The sequence below is a fragment of the Pristis pectinata genome, chromosome 10 (assembly GCF_009764475.1).
Source record: "Pristis pectinata isolate sPriPec2 chromosome 10, sPriPec2.1.pri, whole genome shotgun sequence".
In the NCBI taxonomy this organism is placed as follows: Eukaryota; Metazoa; Chordata; class Chondrichthyes; order Rhinopristiformes; family Pristidae; genus Pristis; species Pristis pectinata.
The window spans coordinates 98,329,637-98,342,985 of NC_067414.1; the positions used below are offsets into that span (position 1 = coordinate 98,329,637).

The 13,349-nt window shown below is 41.5% G+C and overlaps 1 protein-coding gene across 1 annotated transcript in view; it reads right to left on the reverse strand.

Annotated features, from left to right (window-relative positions):
- The window catches only part of LOC127575526 (dynein axonemal heavy chain 8-like), a 443,415-nt gene that overhangs the window by 353,215 nt on the left and 76,851 nt on the right, over nucleotides 1-13,349 (reverse strand). Inside the window, 2 exon segments of the mRNA XM_052025459.1 lie at nucleotides 6,404-6,523; nucleotides 6,995-7,094. Of these exon segments, the coding sequence (XP_051881419.1) occupies nucleotides 6,404-6,523; nucleotides 6,995-7,094 (220 nt within the window).

Sequence of the window (13,349 nt, forward strand, 5' to 3'; positions counted from 1 at the left end):
CCATCTAAATTTCTTTAAAACATTGTAATTGCCCCCACCTCTACCACATCCTCCAGCAGCTCGTTTCACCCACTACTCTGTGTTAAAAACTTGTCCTTTGGGTCTCCTTTAACTTTATCCCCTCTCACCTTAATTCTATGCTCTCTAGCTTTAGACTCACCTACCCTGGGGAAAAGACTGTGACCGTCCACCTTAGTCAATTGAGTTCCAGGGAAAACTCAAGCCCTCCAGTCCTAGTAACATCCTCATGAATCTTTTCTGCACCCTTTGCAGCTTAATGACATCTTTCCTATAGCTGGACAATGAATATTCCTGGTGCAGTCTCACAATGTCCTATACAGTTGTAACATGACATCCCAAGTCTTGTATGCAATGCCCTGCCCAAAGAAGGCGAGCATGCCAAACACCTTCTTCAACACTCTATTCAATTGTGTTGTCACTTTCAGGGAACTGTGTACTTGTACCCAAAGGTCTCTCTATTCTACAGCACCCGCTGGGGCCCTGCCATTTATTCTGTGAGTCCCGGCTTGGCTTAAATTCCCAAAATGGAACACTTTGCATTTGTCCGAATTAAATTCCATCTGCAAATCCTCGGTGCAATTTTCCAGTTGATCTAGATCCTGTTGTAATCTTAGATGACCTTCTTCACTGTCCACCATAACACTAATGTGGATGTCATCTGCAAGGTGACTAACCATGCCAACTACATTCTCATCCAAATTGTTAAAATAGATGACAAACAAAAGGGGATCCAGTATCGAACCAAGGCACACCACAGTCTCTGGCCTCCAATCTGAAAACAACCCTCCACTACTACCCTCTGGCTCCTACTGCCAAGGCAATTTTGAATCCAATAGGCTAGCTCACTCTGGATCCCAATCTAACCTTCAACGACTAGCATATCATTTGTGACCTCATCAAAAGCCTTGCTAAAGTCCATGTAGAGAATGTCTACTGCCCTGCCCTCAACAATTCACTTGGTCACCTCTTTAAAAAACTCAATCAAGTTCATGAGACACAATTTTCATGCACAAAGCCATACAATCCATCCCTAATGCAGGTAGATCCTTTCTCTCAGAATCCCCTCCAGTAACTTTCCCACTACTGATGTTAAGTTCATCTGCCTGTAGTTCCCTGGCTTGTCCTTGCAGCCCTTCTTAAATAAAGGCTCAATATTAGCCACCCTCCAGTCTTCCGGTACTTCACCTGTGGCTAAAGGTGATACAAATATCTCTGCCAGAGCCTCAGCAGTTTCATCTCTTGCTATCCACAGTGTCCCAAGGATACACTTGGTTAAGCCCCAGCACTTTATTCACCATTATGCACTCTAGGAATGCCAGCACCTTCTCTTTTGTAAAGTGGATATGTTTCAAGACATCATTATTCTCTACCCTAACTTCCTTAGCTTCCATGACCTTCTCCACAGTAAATACAGATGAGAAATTTTGATTTAAGAAATTGCCCATCTCCTGTGGCTCCACATTGATCCTTAAGGCGACCTATTATCTCCTTAAGTACCCTTTTGCTTTTAATATACTTATGGAATTTCTCCGGATTCTCATTTAAATTCTCTGCCAGAGCTATCTCATGTCCTCTTTTTGCCCTCCTAATTCCCTCTTAAGTGTGACATTTTTAACCTCTCCCTACTCCAATCTGAGGTTCCTACCTGCTTTAAGAAGACAACTATCACTCCAGTAACAAAGAAAAATAAGGTAACATGCCTTAATAACTACCACCCGGTGGCTCTTAATCTGACATTATGAAGTGATTTGAGAGGCTGGTCATGTCACACATCAGCTCCAACCTCCCAGACAACCTCGACCCACTGCAATTCGCTGACTGTCGAAACAGGTCCACAGCGGATGCCATCTCCCTGGCCCTACACTCATCTCTGGAACACCTGGATAACGAAGACAACTACGTCAGACTCCAATTTATTGACTATAGCTCTGCCTTCAATACTTTAATTCCAAACAGACTCATCTTCAAACTCCTACACCGAGGACTCAGCACCTCTCTCTGCAACTGGATCGATGACTTTCTGACCTACAGACCACAATCAGTCAGGATAAGCAGCAACACCTCCATCACGATTATCCTCAACACTGGTGCCCCACATGGCTGCGTCCTCAGCCATTACTTTATTCCCTATAACTCATGACTGTGTGGCCAGATTCTGCTCTAACTCCATCTACAAGTTTGCAGATGATACCATAATAGTGGGCCAGATCTCAAAAAAAATATGAAATAGAATACAAGGAAGAGACAGGGAGCCTAGTGGCATGGTGTCAGGACAACGACCTTCCCCTAAATGTCAGTAAAACAAGAGCTTGTCATTGACTTCAGGAAGTGGGCAGAGTACACGCCCATTTATGTATCAATGGTCTGAGGTGGAGATGGTTGATGGCTACAAGTCCCTAGGTGTAAATATCACCCATAGCTTGTCCTGGTCCAACCACGTAAGATACTATGGCGAAGAAAGCACACCTGCGCCTCTACTTCCTCGGAAGGCTAAAGAAATTTGGCACGTTCCCATTGATCCTCACCAATTTTTATAGATGCACCATGGAAAGCATCCTATCCAGACGCGTCATGGCTTGGAATGACAACTGCTCTGCCCAAGACCACAAGGAATTGCAGTGTTCTGGACACAGATAAGTCCATCACAAAAACCAGCCTCCCCTCCATTGACTCTGCCTACACTTCTCGCTACCTTGGGAAAGCAGCCAATATAATCAATGACCCCTCCCACCCCAGTTATTCTCTTTACTTCAACCTGTTTCTTCCTTGAGCAGAAGATACAAAAAGCTTGAAAACTTGGACCACCAGGCTCAAGGTCAGCTTCCATCCCATTGTTATAAAACTCTTAAAAACTCTTGTACGTTAAAGATGAACTCTTAATCTCTCAATCGACCTCGTCGTGGGTCTTGCATCTTACTTGTCTATCTGCACTGCACTTTCTCTGTAACGGTAACTATAACACTATATTCTGCATTCTCCTTGTACTATCTCGATCCCCTTATGTTTTGGAATAATCTGTATGGATGGCATGCAACACAAAGTTTTTCACTGTATCTCAGTACATGTGACAATGATAAACTAATTACCAATTACTCCTACATTCCTTGTACTCAAGGGATTCTCTTCATCTCAGCTGCCTATACCTCTTTCTTTTTCCTGACCAGGGTTCCCCAATCCAGCCAGCCTTGTCTTTCACTAACAGGAATACTCCCTATCTCACTTTTAAAAGCCTCCACTTGTCAGACACCCCTTTACCGACAGCTAATCTCTCCCAATAAACCTTTGCAAATTCCTGTCTAATGACATCAGAATTAGCCTTGCCTTAATTTTGGACCTTAACTTTTGGATCAGAGCTATATTTTTCCATTACTATTTTAAAGCTAATAGAATTATGGTCACTAGACCCAAACTGATCCCCCACTGCCATTTCAGCCACTTGCCCTGCCTCTTTTCCCAACAGGTGATCGAGTGTTGCCCCTCTCTAGTAGGGCCATCTACATAATGCATGAGAAAACTTTCCTGAACACACTTAACAAATTCCGCATCATCCAAACCCTTAGCAGTCCCAATCAATATCAGGGAAATTAAATCACCTACTGATACAACCCTATTAATCTTACAGCTATCTGTGGTCTCCCTACATATTTGCCCCTCTAATTCCCGTTGACTACTGGGGGGCTCAAGATGGACCCTTGACCTCACAATCTACCTTGTCATGCCCTGGCACCTTATTGTCTGCCTGCACTGCACTTTGTACCACTTTATTCTGCATTCTGTTATTGCTTTTACCTTGTACTACCTTGATGTACTGATGTGATGAAATGATCTGTATAGATGGCATGCAAAACAAAGTTTTTCACTGTACCTCGGTACATATGACAATAATAAGTTAAATTACTAATTTACCAATTTGCCTTTAGTACAATTCTATCAAAGTGATGACCCCATTCTTTATTTCTTAGCTCTATCCATATAGCCTCACTGAACATTCCCCTAGGAATATCCTGTCTAAGTACTGCCATGATGTTCTCCCTAACCCCCTTCCTCTCTTACCTCAATCTTTATCACGTCTGTAGGATTCCGGAACACTTCACTGCAAGTTCTGCCTGGCCCTCAACAATTTTTCTGTAATAGCTATAATATCCCAGTCCTGAGTACCTATCCCTGATCTGAGCTCATCTGGTTTACCAGTCAATTTTCTTGCATTAAAATAAGTGCAGTTTGGTGTAACAAATCTTCCTTGCTCCCTGTCCTGCCCCTGCCTGTCCTGCCAACTGAATTTGCTTGCTTTAACTTCTATATTTGCCTCAACCTTCTCATCTGCCACATTATTACTTTGGGTCCCACCCCCTCCCAGACTAGTTTAAACCCTCCCAAGTAGCTCTAGCAAATCTCTCCACCAGAATATCAGATCCCCCTCCAGTTTAGGTGTAATCTGTCCCTCTTATACAAGTCACCTCTGCACCAGAAGAGATCCCAATGATCCAAGGCTCTATGACTTTATATCCTATGGTTCTTAAATCATGATCAGGTTGGAGTCATAGAGACATATGACTTTTCACCCACTACATTCGTGCTATCTAGTACCTATCTATACCAATCCCATTTACCAGCACTTATAGAATCATAGATTTAGACATAATGAAAGTTTCTCCAGCATATTCACTTAACTCACATTTCCATACAACTATAGGAAGCCAATTGGCCCTTGAGTCTCTGCTGGCTCTCAAAGCAATCCCATCAATCCCATTTCCCCACTTATTTCCCTGTAACCAATCAACTTCCACTTGATTGTCCTACCACACACCACATTAGGAGTAATTCACAATAGCCAATAACCTGCCAACCAGCATGCCTAATCCCTCATCTGTGGAATCATACAAGTAAATACCTTCTGCGGGTGTCAAAGATCTGAGGATGTCAAAGATTTCCTGAATTGTGGTGCCCTGAACTGGATACAATAATCCAGCTGTGTTCGGACCTGTGTTCTACAAATATTCATCATGACTTCCTTGTTCTTGTATGCTATGTCTCATAAAGCCAAAAATCCCAAAGGCTTTTTTAGCTTCTTTTTCAACCTGCCCTGCCACTTTCAAACAACTGTGCACACATATCCCAAGATTTCTCTGTTCTTGCACCTATTTTAGAGGACTATCTGGTTTTTATTGCCTCTCTTTGTATTTTTCTGCATTAACTTTTATACGCAATGTGTCCTTCCATTCCACCAGCCCATCTATATCTCCTTGGAATCAATGACTATCCTCCTCACAGTTCTCTTGGATCCAAGTTTTGTCATTCACAAATTTGGAAATTGTACCTTTTACACACAAGTCCAAGCCATTTACATATACTCAGAAAGTTAATGGTCCTTATACCAACACTGATGTACACTTACCTTCCTTCCAAGAAACACAAGCTGTTTCATGTTTGTTGCATCAAATTCTCAATACACATTTAATTAATGAGATGTTATCTTTATTCCTTTGTAGCAGAAACAGTATCCAATTTGAGCTCAAGGAAGTTTCAAAAACAATAAATAGACAATAGACAATAGGAGCAGAAGTAGACCATTCGGCCCTTCGAGTCTGCACCGCCATTTTGAGATCATGGCTGATCCTCAACAATCAATATCCCGTTCCTGCCTTGTCCCCATATCCCTTGATTCCCCTATCTATAAGAAACCTATCTAGCTCCTTCTTGAAAGTGCCCAGAGAATTGGCCTCCACTGCCCTCTGAGGCAGTGTATTCCACAAATTCGCAAATCTCTGAGAGAAGAAGTTTTTCCTCAGCTCTGTCTTAAATGGCCTAGCCCTTATTCTTAAATCATGCCCCCTGGTCCTGGACTTCCCCAACATCTGGAACATATTTCCTGTCTCTATCTTGTCCAATCTCTTAATAATCCTGTATGTTTCAATCAGATCCCTTCTCAATATTCTCAATTCCAGCGTGTACAATCCCAGTCTCTCCAACCTGAGAGTGTATGGGTTGAGAGAGAAATGTTAGTGAATAAGTACTTTTAAATTAGCCTGAAGCAATATTGAAATGCTTCAAGATAACATGTCAACTAAAGGATGTTGTTTTAAATTATGTTTCTCAGTACATGACTGTGCATATCCAGGCTTTCCTAGGAATTCTGTGTGTTAAAATCTCATTAGAACCATTTAGAAGGCTGCTCTGATTCCTAGCAGTCCCTTGTAATGATTGTCCCTGTTGTGCTTGCAAAACCCCAGTGACCTGAAGATTTATAAAGCCACATCCTGGATGGAGATATTTTCAGTGCAAAGTGGCACCTGGAAGCACAGTGAAAACACTTTTCCAAGAAGGCGGCCTTGGATTGCATGACCAAATAGGAAAAAAATGATTTTTTTGTTAACAAACTTACATAGAAATAGTCAATAGGTTCAAATATACGTCTGAAGAGTTGTCTTGCCCACAGTATCTTTCCAGCTACAGGAGGCATATCTCTTGCAAGATATGGATTTTCTTTATAGGTGTGATAATTCTGCAAAGACATTCACAATGACAAAATCAACAGTTCATAAACAAACTTAAAACTAATATAAATGTGTGCATTTTACAACTTAGAGCACAGATCATACAACAGTACAGTACAGGAGCAGACCCTTCAGCCCAACATGTCTGCAACATTCATGATGCCAATCCAAACTAATCCCATCTGCCTGCATAACTTTGGCCATGGCACTTGCTGTCTTGAAAATGAACATTTTTTTTTATTCCCAGAACATCTGACATATTGTTTAACAGACCTAGGGGGTAAACCAAGTAGGTACACTAGTTCCCTGAAAGTGGTCACACTGGTGGACAGGGTGGTGAAGAAGACGTTTGACATGCTTCCCTTCATCGGTCAGGGCAATGAGTTGGAACATCATGTGACAGCTGTACAAGATGTTGGTGAGATGGCACATTGAATACTATATGCAGTTCTGGCCATCTGGGCACATAAAATTCTTACCTTTTTAATGAACATTAACTCGCCAGCATAGTGTCGAAGAATACGTTCAATTGTTATTTCAATTTCTGACTCAAGGGACGGAATATTCAAATTCTGAAATCTAAGGTAACAAGTTTAGCACAAATAAACAATGGTCCATATACAAATAGCATCATGATAGATACGCATCAATCCTGCATCATATTATTAAACATATTAAACATCTTTGTTTTTCTTAAGAAAACAGTCTAAAATTACAAAATGTATTTCAATTTTTTTCAATTGCTGAAATACATGACAACCAATAAGAAAATATTATCATTTCTTTTGACAATTAATTCTTTAATTTAATCCACCACCTCAACATATTTGATATATTGATTAATATTGTGCTTCTGCCAGGAAGACAAGTATGACAGAAACATATCAAGAAATCAACGTTATCACTGCAACCATGATTGCAACAACTTCACTTTTTTTCTGCTGATTGCCACTGTATCTGCACATTAATGTCAGCCAGATGATGTATTCACCAGAAAGTCAGGAACTTTAAAAATATGTGGAAATACTGTGGTACCATGATACCATTAATCTTTCTCACTTTGTATCAAAACAAATTTATGGAAGTTCTGCTCATTGTTTAACCAAATAGTAACTCCTTCAGATATAGATCTCTCAAAGGCATTGGAGGTAATATATAAATTGTAGCTCACATTTTAGTAACTAGGACATAGAGTCAGAGAGTCATACAGCACAGAACAAGCCCTTTGGCTCAAATGATCCACGCCATTAAAGATGCCCATCCGAGCTAGTCCCATTTGTCCGTGTTTGGTCCATATCCCTCTATACCTTTCCTATCCATGTACTTGGCCAACTGTCTTTTTAAAGTTGATATTATACCTGCCTCAACCACTTCCTCTGGTAGCTCATTCCATATACATACCACCCTCTGTGTAAAAAAAAGTTCCCCTCAGGATCCTATTAAATCTTTCCCCTCTCAACTTAAACCTATGCCCTCTAGTTCTTGATTCCCACACCATGGGAAAAATACTGAGTGCATTTACCCTCATGGTTTTATACACCTCGATAAGGTCACCCCTCAGTCTCCTACACTCCAAAGAATAAAGTCCTAGTTTGTCCAATCTCTCCCTATAACTCAGTCCCATGACATTCTTTTAAGTCTTTTCTGCATTCTTTCCAGTTTAATAACATATTTCTGATAGCAGAGTGACCAGAACTGAACACAATACTCCAAATGCAGCCTCGCCAAGTTGTTGTACAACTGCGACATAACCTCCCAACTTCTATACTCAATACCCTGACTAATGAAGGCCAGCCTGCTAAAAGCCTTCTTCACCACCCTGTCTTACCTGTGACTCCACTTTCAGGGAACCATGTACCTGAACTCCAAGGTCCCTTCTGTTCTACAACACTCCCCAGGGCCCTACCATTTACTGAGAAAGTCCTACCTTGATTTAAATTTTCCAAAATGCAACACTTCGCACTTATCTGAATTAAGCTCCATCTGCCATTCCTCGGTCCACTTACCCAGCTGATCAAGATCCTCCTGTAACCTTCTTCATTGTCTACGATACCATCTATTTTAGTGTCATATGCAAACTTACTAAACATGCCTTGTACACTCTCATCCAAATTGTTGATATATTTGACAAAACAACAATGGACCCAGCACCAACCCAGGGCACACTACTAGTCACAGGCTTCCTGTCTGAGTTACAATCTTTCACCATCACTCTCTGCTTCCTACCATCAAGCCAAGAGTATCCAATTAGCCAGATCTCCCCGGATTCTATGCAATCTAACCTTACTGAGCATCCTACCATGTGGAACCTTATCAAGGGCCTTACTGAAGTCCACATAGACCACGTCCTGTGTCCTACCCTCATCAAGCTTCTTGGTCAATTCATCAAAAAACTCAATCAAATTCATAGAGGGATGTGAGTCATTGTACCAGGAGAGATTCTAGGTTTTTGGTTGTATCTTTCTGAAAATGTTTTGGCTTACTTACTTTTAATAAAATTATTTAATGGCTTATCATGGATGCTTTTATTAACAATTTATTTGGATATGCAGCTGGAGGGACAGCAACAGCCACTGCACCTAGTATGAACAGAAGATAATCCTATCAGAAGGTAGCAGTTGAGGGGGACTGCTTGTAGGAGGCCTTACTGCAAACACAGTCTGAGAGTATTTGTTGGATTAATCCGAAAAGCAGTACATCAGAGGATTCTCCATCTCTTGGTTTCAGACTATGGCAGTCTTCTGCACCAAGACCTATTATTTGCTGAACAAGATTGTCATGTTTTGCCAGTGACTTTGAAAATCATATCAGCCTTTACTATCATTGCAACTGGCTCATTCTAATCTGATTCAGATGAGGTCTGAGTAACTGCCCTTGTTACCATGCCAGCATCTGACCAAATGTGGCATCAAAGCACCCTGGTAAATCTGAAGTTAATATGCATCAAGGGTAAAACAGTACTTTTGTGAAAAGGAAAATAAATGCCTTGCTTAGCTGTTATAGGATCTTGCTGAGACACCATCTGGAGTTCTATGTGCAGTTTTGGTCTCTTTACATGAGGAAGGAGAACAACATGTTTACCCAACTGATTTCTGGAATAGCAGGTCTGACGCATAAAAAAGTTGATCAATTCGGCCCATAATTCACTGAAGTTTGGAAGAATGAGAGAGGGTTTCATAGAAACCGAAAAAATCCTAACAAGACCAGACAGATGAAATGCAAGGAAGGTGTTCCTAATAGCCTTAGAACCCAGAACAAGGTGTCAATCTCAGGATATGGGGTGCGCCATTTAGGATCAAGTACAGGAGAAATTTCTTCACCCAGAGGGTGAATAAGTGGAATTCTTTAGCACAGATGGCAGTGGATGCAAAGTCATTAAATATATTCAAGATAGAGGAAGACATATCTCTTGATGCTAGGGAGATCAAGGGGATATGGGGGAAAAAGTGAGAACAGGATACTGAAGTGGATGATCAGCAATGAGCATATTGAATGGTGAAGCAGGGCTGAATGGCCTACTCCTGCTTCCATTTTCAATGGTTCTAATGGTTAGAGATGGATGCTGCACAAAGGAGGAAGGCCGTGGTTGTTGGAAGTCAATCATCTCAGCTCCACAACATAATTGCTGAAATTGCTTAGGACAATGCCCCAGGCCCAACCATCCTCAGCTGCTTAATCAGTGAACTTCCTTTCATCATATGGCTAGAAGTGGAGATGATTTCTTAATGATGAATTCCATTCACAACTTGTCAGTTAATGAAGCATCCACTGCAAGCATAGGCTTCCTAAGTCTTCTAAGGCAAAGAATGCCAAAGATTGACAGCCCTCTGTGCAGTGAAATTCATCTTATCTCAGTTCTGAAATAGATGATCCTTTATCCTGAGACTGTCCTAGTCCTAGATTCAATAGAGGACATATTTTCTCAGCAACACACACTAAAATAGAGGAACTCAGCAGGTCAGGCAGCATCTATTGAGAGAAATAAATTTCAAGATCCTTCATCAGGACTGGAAAGAGGGCAGAAGCCAGAATTTTCTCAATTTTTTGAATTATCTAAATATTTTCTCAGCACCTTGAGGAAGTTTTATTGATAGATATTTGGATATTAACTTTAGTACAGGTAAATAGAGCTGAGGTAAAAGGTAGAGACACAAGAGGTTCTGCAGATGCTGGAATCTGGAGCAACGCACACAAAATGCTGGAGGAACTCAGGTCAGGTATCATCTTTGGAGGGAAAACAGTCAACATTTCAGGTCAAGATCCTTCATCAGTATTTCCCTCCATAGGTGCTGCCTGACCTGCTGAGTTCCTCCAGAATTTTGTGTGTGTTGTAGTAAAAGACAAGTCATTATCTTACTGAATGGTGGAGCAGTTGTGAGGGGTTGAATGCACCATCGTACTTCTAGTATCAAGGAATGCAGACCAAAACATGGCATCGGGGCAATGGGGCTGCACATGGGGAATGGAAAAAGATGGATATGCCACAGAGCCTTCAGGAAGATGGAAAGGTGCTTCCAGAAAGAGCATACCGTTGCCACTGGATCAAGATCTTACTCCGTCAAGTCTGTATGATAGCTGATGTGCAACAGCAACAGCTTTGCCACAATATGAAGTTTGTGACCTGGAATATCATTCCACTTATGACAAATGCCAGCAGTGAGAACTTGAATGCTGCATTATCATAGCTTGGAAATATCAGACACTTTGACATCAACATCACCACCATGACAGATAGGAGATGCCCAGTTTAAAGAACAAGGCAACAGGTATATCTTCTTCTCGAGGGGAAAATCAGAAGAGGAATGTCACCTTCACTGTGTCAGCTTCACCATTAAGAAGCCACAGAATAAGCACACAATTATGGATGACCTGAAATTCACTATAAATTACACTTGTGAAAAGACTTTTGGCTGTTTTATCAAGAAGAACAAGGAGTGCTTTGATGAGAATGACCAAGAGATTCGTGGTGCTAATGAATTGCAAACATAAGGCGTGTCTGGATTCTGGATGGGGAAGATTCGGAATGTTTTGTGGGTGCACACTCGTCCATGCATATCTTTATGAAGTCGGTGACAACTGCGGGCTCGTTTAGGTCTGCTGACAATTCCTTAAACATGGTCCAGTCCACCAGCAATCTAGAATTCGTTCCTCTGCCTCTGCCATCCAGCTCTTTGTAGTTCTCTTCACCAGTGCCGTCCTGTTCAATCTCTGTCTGTACGTAGGAAAAGGAAGCACAGTCAGGTGGTCAGACTTAACAAAGTGCGGGAGGTAGGCATTCTTGATGGTGGTATAGCAGTGGTCGAGTGTGTTAGGTCCTCTAATGTTGCAGGTGATGTATTGATAGTGGTTAGGCAGAAATTTCTTCAAGCCATCCTGATTAAAGTCTCCCTCCATGATGTGACAGGCATCGGGGTATACTGCTTCGTTCTTGTTGATTACAGATAAAAATGCCCACTGTAAAGAACACTTTGAAGACCTTTTCAAATGCAAATCTCTACATGAAATGTGTGTCTTGACTCCATCCCAAAGCAGTCTATTCAATCCACCCTTGCAAGTCAAAAAGGCCATATCCCAACTAAAGGACAGCAAGGCTTTGCAAGTAGACAGTACCCCCAGTGAAGTTCTAAAACTCAGATTCTGCCATGGATCTATAATCTCATCGTCCACATCTAAGAAGAGAATATACCAGGGGACCTGAGAGATGCTGTGACTGTGACCATCTTCAAAGAAAGGAGACAACTCTGACTACGGTAACTACAGAGGAATTTCCTTGCTGTCTGAACCAGAGAAAGTTATTGCCAGGGTCCTCTTCAATTTCCTTCTCTCAGTGACCAAAGAGGTGCTCATAAAATTGCAATATGGATTCCATCTACCTGAAGTCACTGTGGACATGATCTTCACAACTTGACGACTCCAAGAAAAATGCAGGGAGCACACCAACTACTAAGCATGGTCTTTTACAACACCTCTAAAACTTTAACTTCATCAACTGGGAGGGACTGTGAAGTACTTCTTCAAATTGTCTTTGCCTTGTGGTTTCTTCATGATGGCATGAAAGCCATGATCCTAACAGAGAATAATCAGTAAAGACCACATCAAACAAGGCTGCACCATTACCCCAAAACTTTCCATCTTTCTAGCCACAGAGCTGCAGCTCATGTTCTGGAGTGAAGCTAATCTTTAGAACCAATGGGAAAGTGTTTAACACATGGCAATGACACTTAAGAATGATAGTCCCTCAACCTCAGTCGTCAAGTTGGATTATGCAAACGACATTTGAGTTTGTGCCAAGCTCCAAACCATTGTCAATTCATTCACTGAAGCATGGAAGAGGAAGGGTCTTCCACTCAATATCCACAAGACCAAAGTCCACAACTAACCTGACCCGCTGTAATAAAGGTTCACAGTAAGACCCTGCAGGATGTGAATCACTTAAGACACATAGAGTTATACAGCATCTTGGTTTAATTCATCCTTGCAGACCAAGGTGTCTACCTGAGCTAGTCCATTTCCCCACATTTGGCATATATCCCTCTGAACTTTTCCTATCCATGTACCTGTCCAAATATCTTTTAAATGTTGTAATAGTCCATGCCTCTACTAATTTCTCTGGCAGCTGATTCCATATACTCAGCACTTTCTATGTGAAAAACCTGTCCCTTAGGTCTCCTTTTATATCTTTCCCCTCTCACCTTAAACTAATGCCCCCCAGTTTTAACTTCCTTACAATGGGAAAAAGACTGGGATTATTCACCTTGTACATGTCCATCATGATCTTTTAAACCTCTATAAGGACACACCTCAGCCTCCTTCACTCCAGGGAGAAGTCCCAGC